The 20,130-nt window shown below is 38.4% G+C and overlaps 1 protein-coding gene across 1 annotated transcript in view; it reads left to right on the top strand.

Moving 5' to 3' along the window:
* The first annotated feature begins 11,810 nt into the window (after positions 1–11,810).
* The window catches only part of LOC142046537 (uncharacterized), a 143,157-nt gene continuing 134,837 nt past the window's right edge, over positions 11,811–20,130 (top strand). The window contains exon 1 of the mRNA XM_075063506.1: positions 11,811–11,961. Coding sequence (XP_074919607.1) covers positions 11,811–11,961 — 151 coding nt within the window. The remainder of the gene's footprint in view (positions 11,962–20,130) is intronic.

The raw sequence follows: 20,130 nt of genomic DNA, 5'->3' as shown, positions 1-20,130 counted from the left end.
ATAGAACAAGAAGCAATGGGCTTAAACTGCAGCAAGGGAGATTTAGGTTGGACATTAGGAAAAAGTTCCTAACTGTCAGGGTAGTTAAACACTGGAATAAATTGCCTAGGGAGGTTGTGGAATCTCCATCTCTGGAGATATTTAAGAGTAGATTAGATCAATGTCTATCAGGGATGGTCTAGACAATATTTGGTCCTGCCATGAAGGCAGGGGACTGGACTTGATGACCTCTCGAGGTCCCTTCCAGTCCTAGAGTCTATGAAGATTTCTGTATAAAATCAGGCAAACAAGAGGTGCATTTATTCACTGTTATAATAGCATGAGCACTGAATCTTTCCCTCTAGTTATGTACCTATCAAATCCTTTTTCCCTCATTTGGGGTCCATGTCTTTTTTATCTCCATCTTTGAGAACAAACTGCGTGGGTTGAGTATACTTGTGTTTACAGAGTTTATTTTCTTTTTTCTTTTTTTTTCTTTAATGTGGCTCTTTGTATTACTAGTGTAAAATGTGAAAAAGGTTGATCATTCTGACTTCTAATTCATGAAACTTGGAAAATAGATAATGGGTGACTCAGAATTATCTGCTCAGAAAATACAAATTGCTTTTGTAATTTGAGCGTATGAGAGGAATCCATTTTAATTGTACAGGTTAAATTACACTAAAAGGATACCAGAACAAATAGAAAAAAATCAAGCAATTGTAAACATATGCCTCCATAAAATAGTAGAATTGGAAATGTGCAAGGGTATACACTTAAAGATTTGTTTATTATTTTTCACATTTCGTTTTTATGCATGTTCAGGAAACCTATACTTTTGTTATAATAAGACTTTGGAAAAACTTGAAGCTAGAAGGAATGAACAGATGTGCTTATTTACATTAAACAATTTTTCCTAGCCCCACAGACATGAAATGATTCTTATCTATAGTTAATTCCTCATCAGTTTGTTGAGTTTTACCCAACTATTGGATGGCACCACTAAATCTTTGAGGGGATATGAACTGAGAACAAACATTAAGAAAAATGTACATTTTTTTTTACACTGTGCATGCCCCAATATAGAGAGATGGCTAAAGAGTTTCCATTCCTGCGTTTTTACTTGTTTTTATTCTAATTTTGCAAGTGCTCTAAAAACCAAACAGTTTTTCAGGTTGCTTTAAAATGTTGTGTGCCTCATGGTGCTATATGTAATATTACTGATCCAAATTTGGTGTCATTTGACTAAGTAGTTCCGGAGTTACAGGCCCTCCCAAAATGTTGTCCTCCTGCTGCCTTGTACTGTTGAACAGAGAGGAATTAATGGCTGGATGAACCATAGACTTCTTGATGGCTGTGAACTCACCCTTCAATTAACCTTACTAAAGATAAGTTGTTGACAAGCCCCCACATAAGACAAAACGAGTTTTGAACTGAGTGGCTTGCAGTTGTGCAATTTGTGAGTCATGGGTGGTAATTTCATATTGGAGGGAATGTAATCAAAGTATTTGTGAGGAAAAATTAGACATGGATGCTTCCTGAAAGGGGAGAGCGATATTAGGGGGCAGAAGAATAGGGGAATAGGGAGGAGAGGGCCTGGGGGCTGCAGCAAGGGGAAGAGGTTAATGGAAGGGAGTAAATGGGGACAGATGGTCTCATGGTGCTGTATGTAATATTACTGATCCAAATTTGGTGTTATTTGACTAAGTAGTTCCGGAGCTACCCTAAGCTACTGTACTTCTAGCTCTGCCTGTGCACCTCACAGTTCTGCCTCTGTACCCGAACCTCCCCCTACTCCCCAGCTCTGACAGTACACTCCAGTTATTTTGTACCCCCAGCTTCACCAGTATAACCTAACCTCTTGCACACCACCCCTGAAACTTCCAGCACTGCCAGTGCACCCCAACCATCCTGCAGCCCCAGAGTTTTTCAATTTTGACCTTTAATAGATAGAATTCTGTGAGTGCGAGTGAATAGGTTGTAAAAGGAGGCAAAGAGTTTGCAAATTTCATCAACTGTGAGGTTAACAGAGTAAAGATATGTATGTATGGGGCATATCATGGCATTGCTGAAAGAGCTGGGTTAAGGTTACATGGGAAACCTTAACTTGCATTTCCTGGTTTTTCAGAAGTTTGAGTTTTGCTCAGCTCAACATTCTCCAAGGCGATGAACATACCAGCAAACAACTTTAACTCTGCATCAGAGTAGTTTTTTTTTGTCATTGACTTGTTCACTGTATTTAGTACACACAGGGCTTAGTAAAACAACAAAGCTAATATTCAGATTTCAGAGTGTCACAGTATAGAAATTTAAGATGCCAAGGTTTTCTGCACAAGACTCTTAGGCTCCTTCATATGTAAGTTACTTTTTGAAAAAGTTACATTTGAAAGTTAATGTAATCAAGGCTCCTAAGTGCCTAAGTCACCTTGATATCCATATACTGTGAATCCCTGAAATTAGTAGGTTAGATTTGTTTTCTTACTGAAACTTGGATGAACTACCTACAGTGAAAATTTTTCCCAATAAATGTAGCCTCCTTTTTCTTTCTACTTGCAGATTATCCACAAACAGACATTTGCATGAATTTGCTCATACACTGATACATACACCTACAGTGAGATACTTAAAGTATGTTCATTTATTCATGTGAGACTGGAGTTTTTCTGACTAGCAATGTCCTTTAGGGTCACTAATAAGCCCTGTGCCACCTCTAGCTTCCATACAAGGGCGCAAAGTATAGGGCAATTACAACCCTCCCACAATTCCCTCTTTCCACCCAGAGCAGGAAGACAGAGCCTGGTGAGTACCCAACCTGCTGCTACTTAGCTTTTTCTATACTTCTTTGAAATCTTCAAAATCTTCAGAACCAACTTTGATCTTCTGTTTCCACCATTGCAACCTGATTTCAACCATCTGGATCAAATTTTACATGTCAGAACTGACAGGTTTCCTCAAAATGGCAGACTTGAAACATGTGGGATTCAAGATCACTCCATCTTATGGTGGACTAGTACCCCTGAAGAATGAGAACAACCGGCATATTTTCTGCTTAAGCAGATACTTGGTATGCTTATTCTTCTCTATGAAGGCACACATGTCACGAAATGTGAGGCTGAAACTCCACTCTTTGGAACAATCGGTAAAGGTAATACCAGACCCTCAGGAAACAAACTTCAGAATTCTACTAGTTGACTAGCCAGTTTATTCAAGGACAGGATCAACAGACAGGTGATAACTAAAACCACTGTGAAGAAGACTGTGCAAAGAAAAGATTCAATACTAGGACCTAAATCAGCTTCAAATCACTATGACACACATGAAGTTTGAGTCCTTAATCAGTTCAGCTCCAAGACATTTTACTACAGGAGAACTGGAACTACTTCACAATAAATAGGAACATGATTTTGTAGATTTTTTTTGTCCTTCCTCATCAGTTTAGGACTTTTACAGCCTTGAAGAAATATCTAATAGTCCCCAGAATGTGTATGTGCAAAAATAGGAGATTTTCCAAACTGCACTTGGGATAAGCAGCAGTTGAAATAACTGTTCTGTTATTGTCATTGTCTAGTAATTTAACCCAGATTGTTGACTGCCTTTCTGTCAAATTAATTGGTCTTTTCTCCAAAGATATCTATCCTTGAACATTTTATTTCCCACGTCCATACTTCTAGTATGGGGGGAGGGGAGATTTGGGAGAGAGGAACTCCCATACCTCAAAGGTTCTGAGCTATTTAACACAGTCTCAATTGAGGTAATATTTTCAAAAATGCTTCATGGCCATATTTTCATTTTTTTTAAATCCAAAGTAATGCACATTGGAAAACATAATCCCAAATATATATATAAAATGATGGGGTCTAAATTATCTGTTATCACTCAAGAAAGAGATCTTGGAATCCTTGTGGATAGTTCTCTGAAAACATCCAATCAATGTGCAACAGTAGTCAAAAAACAAACAGAATGTTGGGAATCATTAAGAAAGAGATAGATAATAAGATGGAAAATATCATGTTGCCTCTGTATAGATCCATGGTACGCCCACATCTTGAATACTGTACACAGATACTTTCACCCATCTCAAAAAAGATATATTGGAATTGGAAAAGGTTCAGAAAAGAGCAGGGAATATTATTAAGGGTCTAAAACAGCTTCCATTTGGGAAGAGATTAATAACACTAGGATTTTTCAGCTTTGAAAAATGGTGACTAAGGGGCAATATAACAAAGACCTATAAAATCATGACTAGTGTGGAGAAAGTAAATAAGGAAGTACTATTTATTCCTTTTCCTAATACAAGAACTAGGAGTCACGAAATGAAATTAATAGGCAACAAGTTTAAAACAAACAAAAGGAAGTATTTCTTCACACAACACACAGTCAGCCTGTGGAACTGTTTGCCAGAGGATGTTGTGAAGGCCAACACAATATCAGGGTTCAAAAAAGAACTAGATAAATTTGTAGCAGATATGTCCATCCATGGCGTTTAGCCAGGATGGGCAAAGATGGGGTCCTTACTCTCTGTTTGCCATGAGCTGGGAATGGGTGACTTGAGATGGATCACCAGATTACCTGTTCTGTTCATCCTATCTGAAGCACCTGGCATTGGCCACTGTTGGAAGACAGGATATTGGACTAAATTGACCTTTGGTCTGATCCATTATGGCTGTTCTTGTGCTCTTATGCATTTGCAAATTGTGGCTGTATATTTGTTAAAATCAATACTTCTAAGTTTCATTTTTCCTAATTTCTCTATTTTCCCCTAATTTCCCTAATTGTCCACCCTTCTGCTAATAGCTGATAATGGCTGATATCTCTAATTCTATTCTTTTTCTTTGGTACTTTAGTTCTAAAACTGTTCTCACCTTACTTATCAACTGATGCTATAAAACACAGTCAACATTTGTTCTTGCTTTTAGGCCATGAAGGAACTGTGCCTATAGTCACCTACTGACAATTTCTTGCAATACTCTTTAGCATAGTTTGCAAAATAAGCTGTCTTGGTCAGTAAGACAGGAAAGTCTTCGTAACTGATCTATAAGCATGTAAGAGAATCTGTTGAATCATCAGAAAACCATTGGGAAACCATTTCTTATGGATGAATTTTTTAACCATTCACCTTCATTATTTATTTTTCCCTTCAGATCTTGAGCATTTCTCTTGAAATCTATGCTATCATTTCCTTTATGAATTGTATTCTGTGTGACTCAACCTTCATCTGGAGGAGAGGAGAGGATAGTTCAGTGCCCTTGTTTATATTATCTTTAACTTCTTTCCTGAGATTACAAGCAGTGGTGCAAATTAGTGACAACTTTAGTCATGGAAGGTTCATTTGCTGGGGTTTTACAGATCCTGCCACTAATTGCAGTATGGTTGGAAAACACTTTTAATTCAAATTCCAGCTCTCCAGTACCTTGTTTTGTGATCTTGCATAAGTCACCTTATACTGCTGCTTTATCTTCACCATTCTTAACACGAGGATAATAATACTTAACTACCATATAGGAGTCCTGTGGAGACTCATTTTTTAATGTATGAACAGTTCTATAACCATGTAAAACGCTAAATGAGGACTAAGTATTATTGTTAAATGGACTCAGATCATCAAGTAATTTAATGTTTGCCATTAGTTGGGAACAGCTATTACTCATTACTTTCCTGGACTATGTTCTGTCACAGACTGTTTCAAATGTTTCAGTTCTTAGGAATTGTTGAGAACTTGTTGGGACTCTTCTCTCTGGTCTTCTCTTTATCCAATACATCATCAACTCCTGTTTCAAACTTTCTTCTTACATCTTTAATTAAGTTACCTTTTATCTAAAGACTCATTCGTGGTCTGCACTGGCGGCAGTGTATGGCCATTTTCATCCAGGGAGAGCTCTGGGAGCACTCCTTATTTATCTCCACAATGTGCAATGGACAGATGCTCGTTATTACATTTTTTTTTCATAGACTGCAGCATAATACTGCATGTGAGGCCAGCTCAGCTGGCTGGTGTGAGGAATGCAGAGGAAGGAGAGCATGTTACTTTATCTGTTCCACACTGGACCTTTAAATGTGTATTCCATTATATAAGAGGGAACAGTGACTTCCACAGAATTCAAGGGGCATGCGTGACCCCTCTGGGGGGTTCAAGAGAGGGTACTGGTGAGTGCTGTATAAAAACATGGTTAAGGAAGTGTCTTGCTCCTTCACTCAGGCTGTGCACACCTATAGCAGTTTGGTACAATAAGGCCCTAAATATTTGGCGATAGTATATAAAAAACCCTTACAAATGTTTGAAGAGGAAATAGGCAGGTATATTTCAAATCTCTGCTGCAATATTTACTTGGTTTTAGTTAGGAATCCATTTACTTAATGTAAATTGCAGTTCTATTTGATCATTGCATTCAAATACTAAGTAATCTAACTCAGCATTTCCATCCCATGCTACATGATCCCCAGGGAGGTTGCCAGGGGATCATGAGTGAGCAAAATGAATTGTGTCCTTCTCCTCCCCTCTCAGCTTAGAGGAACAACAGTGTCTGGCCAGGGAGGGAAGGGGCAGTGCTCAGTCTGAGTCAAACTATCCTCTGTCCCTACAGACACCCCACTTAGCCATCTACTGAACATTTCTCCCAAGCTTTGGAAGCATGAGTCTCAGTTGCCACTTTCTGCCAGCAGGAACTGAATAGTCCCTGAGTTGGGAAGCCAGAAGACCTGCAATGAGACCCAACCACCACCAGCTGGCTCAGCTCTTTCATGTCCTGCCTGGGTTCTTGTTCCCTTGACTTCTGTCTGAAGGGTCTGAGTGTGTGTGTGTTGAGGGGAGAGAGGCAGCAGTCTGGTGAGGCAGGAAGAAGTGGCTGGGGAGGAACTCCAGCCACCTGCTCAGCTGCAGCTTATATTTCTTCTCTGATTTTCTTCCCCCTCTCACACTAGGGAACAGGTGTCGGGCTCCCTTATATGGGTACCAGGAGGCATCTTGAGGAAGTGAAGTTGTGGCATGTGGAGGATAAATACTGGGGTAGGGGAGCTGGGAAAGGAAAAACAGGTAGAAGAGGGCCTTGGGTGCAATAGTGAGAGGGAGACACAGAGTAAGGGGAATTGTGGAGGGACACTAGGTGGGGAGCTGGAGAGGCAGACATTGGAAGGGCACTTGAGGAGAGAGCTGGGAGAGGCAAAGGAGGATTGGGTGCTTGAGAGGCCCAGAGGCAGTGTCAGAGATATGTGGGATCTTAGTGGAGAGGAATGGTATGAGGAGTGAAAGTTTCTGGGGAACCTGGGGAGAAAACAGAGGAACACATGAGAAGAGATGGATGACTGAGTCTTTTAGGGAATAGAAGAGGAGAGAATTCAAGGTTTAAGGGAGGAAAATCTACTTTTCTGGAGTCTTGTGGTTTCTATTGGTGTGTGATGGGGAGGGTCGCCAAATACTTAATGCCTGTGAAAGGGGTTCACATTTACAAAAAATTCAAACAGAGGTCTATCCCATTCTCATTAATCATCGGAGGGGTAGCCGTGTTAGTCTGTAAAAAGCAACAAAGAGTCCTGTGTCACCTTATAGATTAACAGATGTATTGGAGCATAAGGTTAGTGTATAAGGTGCCACAGGACTCTTTCTTGCTTTTTACATTCTCATTAATGTTTCAAACAGCATTTAAAGTACACAGAAAATGTGCATACACTGAAAAGAAGCTTTCTCTTGTCTATCTCTAACTTGCAGAGGGAGAAATTAATAACTCAGTACTGCAGCACCACAACCTGCTAGTTGGCTTTGTTGAGTGCACTGGAGAATACAAACCCTTGTTTGTTATGTGCACAGTGAATCTAATAGGCTGACTTAATCTTCACTGAATGTCATGCCATTTTCCATCAAGATCCTACCAAACAAAGAAGCAAGTGAATGATGGGCATAAGATAGCTAAGAGTTTTACTCAGATATTCAGTTCTTTCCATTGGCATGTCGAGCAAAAAACAGACTTGACACTGGCTTTTTATGCTTCTGAATTTAACATTTTGTTCTGTAGAAACAGCTGTAACTATGGCAAAGACAAATACTTTGGTTGATTGATAGTTTCTGTAAACTTGGCACAGAAAACACAAGGCTAAACAGTCCCATTTCTTCTGTTTATCTACTGTCAAACAACTGAAAGCAAAACTGCTTATTCAGAAATGCTTGGTTTGGTCAGTCCTAACTGGCTTCATTACAGTATTTGTCAAGATCTGGCATACTCCTGGGTAGAACTTTTCCAACTGCAACTAGTGAAGTTGACTTGGGATGCACTCACTGTTAAAGGCTTCTCCAGTCAAAAGAAAGCCACTGAAAAATTCTAGAATTATGAACAGACAGTGGTACCTTATGGACAGATGGAAGGATGATGTTACAAAAACTCTACCACACAGAACCAGTGAATAACTGTTGGATAGGATTGTTACAGTTCTTTATAATATAAAAAGCAGACTTGAGTATCTAGAGAAGACTCTCTCCTACAATGTTGCTCCTTTGTACACTTCTGGCAATGCAAAGGCAATGAAAAAACAAGCTTGTTTTCCTGGCATGACAGAGTTGCTGGTTGACATAGAACCAGCTCCTATATTATTCCTCTCTAGGCCTGAAAGCTGCTGTACTTCATTGATCCCCATTTGACATAATATGCCCTTGGGGACAGAGACAGCCAACATAGTTTACAACAACCCTGAGGCTTTCTTAAAATTCACCAGAGACCAGGCAGATACAGTGCCTTTTTGTGCCTCAGTTCCTTCTCACCTCAGCTGCATCCAGTACATAATGGCCACAGCTGAGGATTTAGGCCCAATCTCCTAATAAAACCTATGAAAGCAAAATACTCTTATTTTGTGGGTCTTTTTAGTTATGGATGGGGCATAGATAAGATTAACATATGGATTTATTTAATGGTGAAGTCTTATAATATGATGCCTAAAAGGAAAAACGTTAACGTCTGCAACTGCAAAATAGCTCATAAATCGTAGGACAAGCCAATCATTTGTAATGCTACAATACAAAAATCCATCATGAGTGATCTAAAGATAAATATTTTTAGTAGGGACTGATGGCTTTAGAGATATAACAAGGAGAATTAAACTATTTGCTAAACATCTAACAGGAACCTATTGCTCCAAATTACAATAGAGGATCGGTTATCTGCATGGACCAAACATATATTGCCACAGGTAATATAAAGAGATTTTGTATGGTGTTCAACAATTGATTAGGCAAATTTATGAACAATTTACTCCTAATATTCAACGTTTATTTTGAGGGTTATCTTTGTTATTCTTGTCCAATAGATGCCAATCTTGTTGTACTTATCATGGTATGTTACAGCTAAAACTGCCCTTCCATCCCCCCCCCAAGATCATATACTATAAGGCCCTACTCAGTAAATCCTTATTGCTAATGTCTGGGAATTTCTCAAGGCTCTTTAATAGAACCCATATGAATTCAGGTTTAATGGAAAAAACAGACACATAGCAAATGGAGTATCAGAATACAAAATCAGAAAATTTCTCAAAATTCCAAATGAAAATGCATAATTAATTTATATTAACTCTGTGGCATAGGACCACTTGTAACTCTTGTTTGGTAAACCACATCCGTGGCCTATACAACATCATTATCCAGTTTTATTGTTCTTTCTATTTGATGCAGTATTTGTTAGTAAAAAGAAAAAAAAATTTGGATTAGAAATGTCTTGTCAGGCTATCCTTGCATGATTTATGTAGTTGGTATCATCAATAGTTTTCAAATCAATAAGGACACCATAACACAGTAATCTACTGATTCTGGGTAAAGTATTTTATTTTCTTTTAGAAAATTAAGTATATTTGACTGAAAAACATAACTGAAAGTCTGCATAAAACAAATTATGCTGGAAAGTAGTTTTGTATGACAAGTAAAGTCTGTTAATCAAGCAAAGCTTTATTAATTATTTTATTGAGTCATGCAACACATTGTATCTGCTGTACTCTGTGCAAATTTCATTTCCCTGATTGAATAACTTTGAGTCAATGTCACAGCTTGGAGAAGTACTCAAATATCCAGGCTGTCAAGGTTTTTCCCCCACTTTGAACTTTAGGGTACAAAAAGTGGGGACCTGCATGAACGCTTTTAAGCTTAATTACTAGCTTAAATCTAGGGTATGCTGCACCAGCCAGGAATTTAGTGTCTGGCACACTTTCTTGTTCCACCAAAACCTTCCCTGAGAACCAGACCCAAACCCCTTGGTCTTAACACAAGGAAAATTAACCCCATGCCCCCTCCTTTCCCCCCAGACTCCCCTCCTGGGTTGCCTTGAGAGGCTTCACAACGATCCAAATCTTGGATCTTTAAAACAAGGAGGAATATTAACCATCCTCCCTCCTTTCCCCCCCCCCCCAATCCCTTGGATTTTAAAACAGAAAATCAATCAAGTTTCTTAAAAGAAGAGCTTTAATTAAAGAAGAAAAAAAGTAAAAGTTATCTCTGTAAATCAGGATGGAAAATGCTTTACAGGTATTGAGATTCATTGATGGACCAGAGGGACTTCCCCTATGTCTTAGATCAATTACAGCAAGCAGAGGTAAAATCCTTCCTGCTAAAAAGACACATTTAGCTATACGTTAAGAAAACAACATAAGACTAATCTCGCCTGTGCCTGTGAATGTATTTAACAATTGCTGAAACTATGAAAGACGATTCAGAAATGATTGGGAAGCCTGCGTGAACGTCTTGGTCCCTCTACCCTAGAGCAAACAATGAACACACACAAAAGACAAACAAAGACTTCCTCACACAAGATTTGAAAGTATCTTGTCCCCCTATTGGTCCTCTGGTCAGGTATCATCCAGGTTTACTGAGCTTCTTAACCCTTTACAGGTAAAACAGACATTAACCCTTAACCATCTGTTTATGACACAGGCACTATCCAATCCACTGGACAGTTTCCAGGCAGGCAAAATGTGGAAAAATGCTGCTCCTGTTGAAGGCAGTGTTTCCATTAGTACAGTGGAAATAGAACTGGCCTCCCAAATTGTGATATTTGTTTAAATCTCCAAGACACTCTGCTCCTATCTGCACATTGTAAAGGAGTTTAGAAGAGTGTTTACATCATGAAAATGGAGGCACAAGGATCATATGGATGTGTGACAGAATGCTGAATGATGGAGCTTGAGCCAACACTCTGGTCACTGTAAGAACAAATTAGGTTCCCTCTGAGTTGCACAATGGTCAGGGTTTATCTGATTACTAGGCATAACTGGGTTAGGAAGTTAATTAACTAATTAGTATATTGACAGGTACATGGCATATATAAGGAGCACAGGAAGGGAAGTGCTTGAGAAGGAAGAGGCAGACAGAGAAAAGGCAAATGAGAGAAGGCAAGGAGAACCTGACAGGGGAAGCTTTCTTAGTAGAGACACCTCACACACACACAGGGTGAGGAGAAGCATTGCCCTAATACAACCCCCCAGTAGAAGAGAGAGAGAGAGAGAGAGAGAGCAAGAGGGAAGAAACACCCTTCCATTAGAAAGGAGAGGGAAGTATGTTACAGAATGACAAGAGATAGAGCTTGAGCCAACACTCTGGTCACTATTAGCACCAAGTAAGTTCCCTCAGAGAAGACCTAATGATCAGGTATGACGACAATAGGTGTTAGAAAGTTAATGCCAATTAGCCCATTAACAGGCATGTGGTTTAAAAAGAGCACAGGAAGGAAGCACTTGAGAAGGAAAGGGTGGGAGAGAGAGAGAAGGCGAATGAGAAATGGTGAGGAGAGCCTGACAAAGGGAATTCTCTGAGCACAGATACCTTAACCTCTCCCCAACAGGAGAAGGGGCCAGGAAGCTGGAAAGCAATGCATGTACCGAAATGTATTGGTGGAGGGATTGAGAAAGTTCTAAATAAAGTACACGCCAATGCTTACAAGCAAGAGGAGCTCACAGTAGTGGGAGAAGTCTCTTATGGGAGAGGTGGGGGAATGGTAGCCATGCCTCTACTGCAGGAAGGTAAAACCTGGTCCACAATATTGTCCTTTTCCACCAGTCAATGTCAACTCAACATGAAAGCATACACAAAGAGGGTGGAGGAAGGAAGGAATCAGGTAACATTTACTCTATCTTCACCACTTACTTTGTCTTAAAGTATTCTGAAATGCCACCTAGTTCATCTCCCCCGCAACACATATTTTCTCTCTGTATCTCTTTCTCTCTCACACTGTAATTCCAAATATGTGATGTTGAATTTTTGCATCCTAATAATGCCTGGAATATTTTTTTGGGTGGCTGACTGGTCTAAAGCAGGGAGAAGCTTGCATTGAATAAATGTTGAACATTGTTGTTGCTCAACTGTTTTCTTATTATGCCACTGTTGTCAATATTAACTACAACAAGGGGCTTATATTTCTCCAAGAAACATATGAACATTGTTTTTCCTTGCCAATTGACTGACATTGCCATATTTTCCATGAAGATTGTACTAACAGAGCCATTTGTGTAAAATCTGTTATTGGTAATGCAGAGGCCCTAACAAGTATTTCACCTCACTGTTAAAACAAAAGAGTTAGTAAGTTTAAAGTTGTGAATGTTTATAAATGAAGCCTGGAACATACACCTCTAACAACACTTCAACATCCAACCATCTATGCTGGGGGCTTCAGTGGCTACCAAACCCCATAGGGCTGCAGAGAAATCTGGAAAAAAATGGATTGGGCCTCTATAAATAATCTGTGTCTCTTGTATGACCCTAAGCAGCAATTCACCTTATTCTCTGACAGTGGAGCACAGCTAATTTCTTGACCTCAGTTGAGTTACCTTATCAAGGAGCCTATCATTATCAACTTCTTCTGAAGTTCTCCTTACACAGCAAGCACTGCCCCATTCTTACTCGGATAAGAGCAATAATTACTGTCCCTAGATTGTGGTGGAATTACAGAGAAGCAGACTGTTAAAATTATTCAGATGAGTGTGTAATGTGTGTTCCACATAATGTTTCTATATAAAATGCTTACACTCACTTCTCAAAATCACCTTTCAAAACAGTCACTAAATCCATCCCACATGGGTACCAAAAGATTTACATACTCTTCTTAGATGAGGAATATACAGAACTTTGGAAGCAGGGTGAAGAGTCTGGTGACCCACTGGGAGCAAACCACTTCATTGACAGCTACAATACTCATTGAAGGGAACACTGGGAAGAAGTTACATCAAATATGGACATGACAAGATCTAGGAGGAAAGCCTGGTCACTCATAATGAAGCTTAAAGCGGCACAGAAAACTTCACATATAAGTCACTGTGAAGTGTCCCTGAACAGCATCATCACAAAACTAATATTGCAAAAGTCAACAGAGTTGAATCCTTTGAGAAGTCAGTAAAGAAGGAATGTGCTGATAAAGACTGATCCTATCTCTGAATGAGAAAGCTATCTTCTAGCCTTTCTTCACTGAGGAAGTAGATACAGCACTGAGCTGCAAGAAAACTGGAAGAGTATATGGCTTTGACAAGATTTCTCCGGTAATGTGATTCTATCTTGGTCAGAAGAGCATGAAGTGGATCTCAATTTTCCTTTCATATATCATCCATAAGAATAAGGATGATAGCTGTACCAAATCCAGGAAAAAATCATTCCCTTCTATTTAGATACCATACAATATCACTTGTGAGCTGTGCTAATAAACTTTTGGAGCAACTAATTCTGCAAAGATATATACCCATAGTAGAGCATCTCTTGACCAGGCAGGTTTCAGGCCTAACAGTAGCACTTGTGACACAGTTCTTGCCCTTACCACCTGTAAGGAAAATGGTTCTCAATGGAAGAAAAAGACAGCAACTGTGTTTGTTGACATTGCAACAGCATATGATACTGTCTGGCATACTGGCCTCCTGGTCAAGATGTCATAGATGTTACCGCTATGGTTTGTTATGGCTACAGAAATGATGCTTTGAAACAGGCAATTCCAAGCAATGCTCGGAAATTAACTGAGCATATGGAGGATCCAAGCAAATAGACTCCCATGGGGATTTGTTCTTGCCCCATTTTTTTCAACATATTTACTAATGATCTGCCTCCAACAATCTCAAGGACATTCAAGTATGTAGATATCATCTGTTTAGCTTCAAGAGGCAGAGATTTCAGAAAGATTGAGGACACACTGAACCAAAATATGGCAGCCATCAGTGGCTAATACAAGAAGTGGAGACTTAAGCCCAGTGTACCAGACAACATTGCCATGCTTTCATCTTAATTATGCTAACGCTTCACGAGAACTTAACATTTTCTTGAACAGAGAATTACTGGCACAGGGCCCAAACCAGTATATTTAAAAGTAACTATAGTTTGCACACTTACCTATAAGGACCACCTCTCCAAGGTAGCTCAGAAAATTAGGAGTAGCAATTTCCTCTAAATAAGCCTGTGGGCTGAGCTTGGGGAGCTAATGAACAAACATTGCACAGCTTGGTCTCATTCTCTACTAATCAGTTTGAGAATACTGTGTTCCTGTGTGGTTAAACTCTCCCCATGCAAAGCTAGTTGATATGCAATTGACTGAAATGATGAGAATAATAACAGGGACTATGAGACCAACAAAAACAGAATGGCTCTTAGTTCTTTGTAATATCCTGCCTGCTAACCGCAGGCGTTATATTGCGACAAAGAACCTCCTTGTAAAAATCCAGGGGATTTGCTAGTTTTCAGAAATAGATAGGAGGTGCTTCACCACTGACTCACCAGCAGAAACCAATCTGGACTATGTTACCAACTTTCTCCACAGCAGATGCTGTCATGTTGTAGCGAGCAGAGTGGGAATGAGCTGCTTCTTCTGTAAGAAACTCCTTCTTCATCATTCAGCTTAATGAAAGATTGCCTGACTTTGAGCTGCCACACTATCTCTGGTGCAATCTCAACCATTTCAGATGTAGGTGGCAAAATGTGAAATAAATGACCATGCTTGTGGACCTGGGAACAGCCGTCTATGTAGCTGTAGTGTGGTGGAGGACCTCACCCTCCTACCTGAATGGCTGCTCTTCTCATGCTAGTCCAGACTCCATACTGCTGACCCTGAGGGCGCTTGAGTTACTAAAACATATGTGATGTCTACATAAGCCTTTCTGAGTCTGACACTTTTGTATTTTTTTACTTATACATCCGTTGTATTCTCCTACTTGACATTTTGTATTGAACTTTTTTCCATTTTTATTGTACCACGTGTTCATTTGCTAACAATTACAACAAGATTCTCATAATTGCATTCAGAATGCATAGAATTACATGCACATATTTATACAATAGACAGACTCTTTGTTTATGCCTTATTTAACAAACCTTCACTACAATGTACACAAGTACACTATCTCCTAGGAAGCCTTTCCTACTGTTTGATTGCAAAAAGTGATTATTGCAAAGCTCTTTTCACCTGTATATTTTCAGTAGTCTTTAAAAAGTTGTGAATAAAAATGTCAGTCTAATTTATGTCAGCTACTTTGATATGAAATGGCTGTATTTTTGCACCTTTATAATTTTATTCTATTTATTTATTTTTAAATTGGGATGTGTTTTGCTGTTAAGTGTTAAAGTGCTTCCAGGCACAATGTGTGGGGAAATAACGGAATCCATTCATATGATTTTTCCTAAAAGTTTGGAATATAAAGTAAATTTATTTTTATTTTATTTTGTTTATTTTGGTGGTAGAAGACAGTTTCAACTGATTTATTTTGTCTGTGATTCTGAATTAAAAAAGTGTATATAATTTTAAAAATAGTTAAGGCTATGTCTATGCATGAAGTTCAGCAATCTGTATAAAACAAAATATAGGAACTATTTTGAGTCTGAGTCTTAAATAGCCTTTCAAGTAAATGAAAGAATATACTTGCTGTGGATCAGCAACAAGTTCTTCTTCATTGTGTTGTTTCTCCAAATAGGCATAAATGGAAAAATTGTTGTGGCCATTCCATATTTCTTAATGTAGATCTTTGAAGTGGACTCTTCATGCTCTGGAAAGCTTCAGAGTATTTGATTGTACAAGTCAAGAATAGTTCAAATGTTTCATTTTTCCATTAAAAGCAGACTTTCCCAAAATTTAAATCTCTAAAGGTCACATTTAAAAAGAAGCTAAATCCACCAGTGCTCACTAATTTACTTCCAGAAGAAGTCAAGCCATTATCATGGTATACTGTAGCAAAGCAAAAGTATATCAGTTGTCCACAAGAGAAAAGATGGTGTGCAAGAACCTATCAAGGTCCCAGAGAATATCTGCCATACAATGGCTCATGAAAAGGCTGTTCATTGATTTCCAATTTTATCTATCAGAGGGAGAATTCATTTTCACCCTGAAATCTCTAGAACACTGAGGGTCCAATCCAGTGCCCACTGAAATCAGGAGAAGGACTCACATGAACTTCGGGCATTGCACCTTACAGACTCAGGGCCTAACTCTGATCTCATTGGGTCTACAGCGTAATTTCATTTACGTCAGTGAACCTTTTTTCTGTTATTCCTAAGAAAAGTAGATGTAAAGCTCCTGTTATGATTCACTATGCAAAATTAAAGATGCTAGAGAATCAGGGTCATTTTATTGACTATTTCACAGTGTAACATATAATAGGGCATTTATCACTCCATTAAGAATATTATCTTCCGCATTAAACTAAAATTCATTGCATAGTGGAAAAGGAGATTAGAAACATAATTCATATATGGTGATTGGGGTCAAAATATGCTTCATTGTAAATAAATTAAATTCAAATTCTTTTCTCTCCCTACTGCAAGTTCAGTATACATTTGATACTCAACTGTTTTACACTTCATTCCATCTCAAATCTCTGTACTCCCAATATTAGATATTTGCTGGAGGGAGAGAGCTCACATAAAAGTACATAAAGGTTATTCTACACCTTATGCACCCATGAGAAATTTCAGGATTACTGGAAATAAATTCAGGCTTTTATTGAGCAGATACTAAAAGTTAATCCTGCTTGAGCTAAAACATTCTGTTCATGATGCCCTTTCACATCTCTTCAGTGTCCCTGGACATGATGAACTATTGGCAGCTATGCTGACAGTTGGAAGGATATTCATAACACATACACCAAAACAACTGAAAATTCCCACCTTTGTGGAATGGCTTTCAGTGATTGGCAGATAGCTAACCTCTCACAGCTGGCACACTGTAAGGATAATGATTAAAAAGATTAAATCAGAAACTTTCATGGAAATCCTAAAAAATCTAAAGTCCCAGGAATCCTAGGCATGTGAATCTGTTACAGGTTATATTTAGCGGGCAAGGTGTGTGAAACAAATGCTAAATATAAATAAATGTTCCTTTTTTTTCTCTTCCAGAAGTTTTAGCAAACAGCTCTTTACTAATTTTGATTGAAGGGGAATAGTTTTATATAAGAAATCTCAATGAACAATGATTGACTTACTTTTTTCCACAGCAGAGATAGAATGACTACACTGAGAGATGTTTGCAGTGTTGTTTTAATGCTGGTCCCAGGATATTAGAGATACAAGGAGGGAGAGGTAATATCTTCTATTGGTCCAGCTTCTGATGGAAAAGAGATAAGCTTCCAAGTTATACAGAGCTCTTCTTCCTAAAGGAGAGCTCTATGTAGCTTGAAATCTTATCTTTTTCACAAGAGACATTGGTCTAATAAAATATATTACCTCACCCCCATTGTCTCTACAATGACAGAGAGAGAGAGAAAGAGAGAGAGAAAATTGGGAACTGGGTTATATGGTAGTTGTTCTTTATATACACTTCTTTGTAATCATAAAACATTTTTTATTATCTTCAGTTTTGCCATTATTATTCGGGTTACTAATTATTCTAAATAAAAGTGGTATGAATTGATGGAGCTAAACAACTGTTTCTACCCCAACCCAAACCCCTCTTTTCCAGATGTACATGTACAGCAGGCTGGACAGGGCCACAATGCACTGAAGATATAAATGAATGTGATTCTTACCCATGCTTGAATGGAGCCACCTGCCAGGAGTCTGCTATCCAGGGGCAGTTTATATGTATATGTTCACCATTTTATACTGGTGACTTTTGCCAGCAGCGCTACAATCCTTGTGACCGAACCTACAATCCATGTATAAACAACTCAACCTGCTTGGCACAGGTTAATGGGAATCCATTGTGTGTTTGTGAAAAAGGTAGGATTTGAGATGGTTTACAAATAATTTCTAATTGTCAGTAGTGGATATTAGGCATCCTGTTGAATCACAAAGAAAATTGCAACTGTATGGTAAATTTAAATACAGATTTTGCAAAACAATAATTTATAGACCCTTCCAGCTAAAGATTGTGAAGCACTTTTAAAGCTTTAACAAATTATGCCTCATAACATTTCTGTGAAGTAGGTTGAGATTTATCCTAAAGTGGTCATTTAGACTTCTATTACTTTATTACAATAAATATGTGTTATTTGTACCACATTAATGCTTAGAGTCTCCGTGGAGGATTACAGGCACATTGTGTTTGGTGTGGTACAAACATAGGCATAGACGTGGTCCTTGCTGTGAACAACTGACAACTGAAATAGACAAGGCAGACAAACAGAAATAACTGAAAATAGTTAATTGTACAAAAGTTGGGGCCAGCCTGTGTATGGTCCCTGCCTACCAACACACAAGAGAACTGCCCCCATAGAAGTCTGTGTCATAAAGGAGCTGCTTACTCTTGCTTCTTTCCATGTCAAGGAGTGGGGCTCGAAAGAGGGTGGAGAGAATTGGGAATAGCCTTGGTTTCCCTCCACACCAGTGTGTGAAAAGGTCTGGTACCTCAGGAGAGTAATCTAATGGATAGAGCAGACTGAGCCCCAATCCTCATGCACAATCGACAGCTCAACAGTAGACACTGATGGGTTTTTTTGTGGATTTTTTTTTTTTTTGCGAGAAGCTGGAAATGGGTGACAGGGAATCAATCACTTGATGATTACCTGTTCTGGTTATTCCTTCTGCAACACTTGGCATTAGCCACTATCGGAAGACAGGATACTGGGCTGGATGAACCTTTGGTCTAACCCTGTATGGCTATTCTTCTGTTTTTATATTCTGAGATATGGTTTAAAAGTCAGAATCTAGGTCCTGAAATACAAGATTCTGTAGGATGGAACATAGCATCAATATAACAGTGCAAAACATCTCTGCACAGTTTAGGATAGGGATTGTGGCATACACTAAGCACTTAAAACTGCAGTAAAAATTTTACTATGCAGAATGTAACTACTTTAGTTATAATTTACCCAGGACTTTGAAGTCAATGCCTCCACTTATATAAATGGCAAACACCTTGGTTTCAATGTCACAGTAACAGTAATATTATCTTCTTTATTGTGAATATGTGCATTGAATCGCTGAGTTTCAAAGGGTGTATATAGTGCTCAGAAGTATTAATATATATTTTACTCATCTGGTAAGGCTTACCATAGATTGCTGAACAAAAAGAGGTTCATTAATTGTGGAAGCATGGCAGTTGCTCATTGAATGAAAGGTTAACATTGAATGTCATGCTGACAGTAGAAAATGGCTTGATACAAGTTTTTGACCTTGAGGCTTTTCTTTCAGGAATGATTCATAAAGAATAATGGACATTAAAGTTCTATATCTTTTCTTAATGTTTATAGCTGAAAAAAGTCTTGTGGTTGGAATATCTTACATTAATTTTAAGCATATAACTTCTATTAAAGTTAGTGAAAATTTCCATTACATAAAAATAGATGTGTGCAGACACATCCACATATATAACTGTGTTTATAAAATGAATTGATTATATTTCCTTGACATTCATATATGAATTAAGTATATTTTATGTTTATGATCAACTGTTAATATCTATGTGATCTTGTTAAATACTCAAACAATGAGATGTGAAACTATTATTAATTTCACACAAAAAATTCTTTCACGTGCATCCCTATGTAGGTTTGGGGACCATAGGCTTCGGGAAAAGAAATGTGCCTACTATTCTACAGGCATATTTTTGTCAAAAAGGCACAGCTTAAATTAATATAATTGCTTAAATATGCTTTAACAAGCACATAAAAATCCAGTATTAAAGATACACAACTGGAAATATTATCTTTTTTTTTTCTTCGCCACTTGGGATGGCAAAAAAGCTGGAGCCGGCCCTGGTAGAGTCCCATAGCTACTATGATATTATGACCAGA

Source organism: Chelonoidis abingdonii, chromosome 3, assembly GCF_003597395.2.
Source record: "Chelonoidis abingdonii isolate Lonesome George chromosome 3, CheloAbing_2.0, whole genome shotgun sequence".
NCBI lineage: Eukaryota > Metazoa > Chordata > Testudines > Testudinidae > Chelonoidis > Chelonoidis abingdonii.
This window is presented reverse-complemented; position numbering and strand designations above follow the sequence as displayed.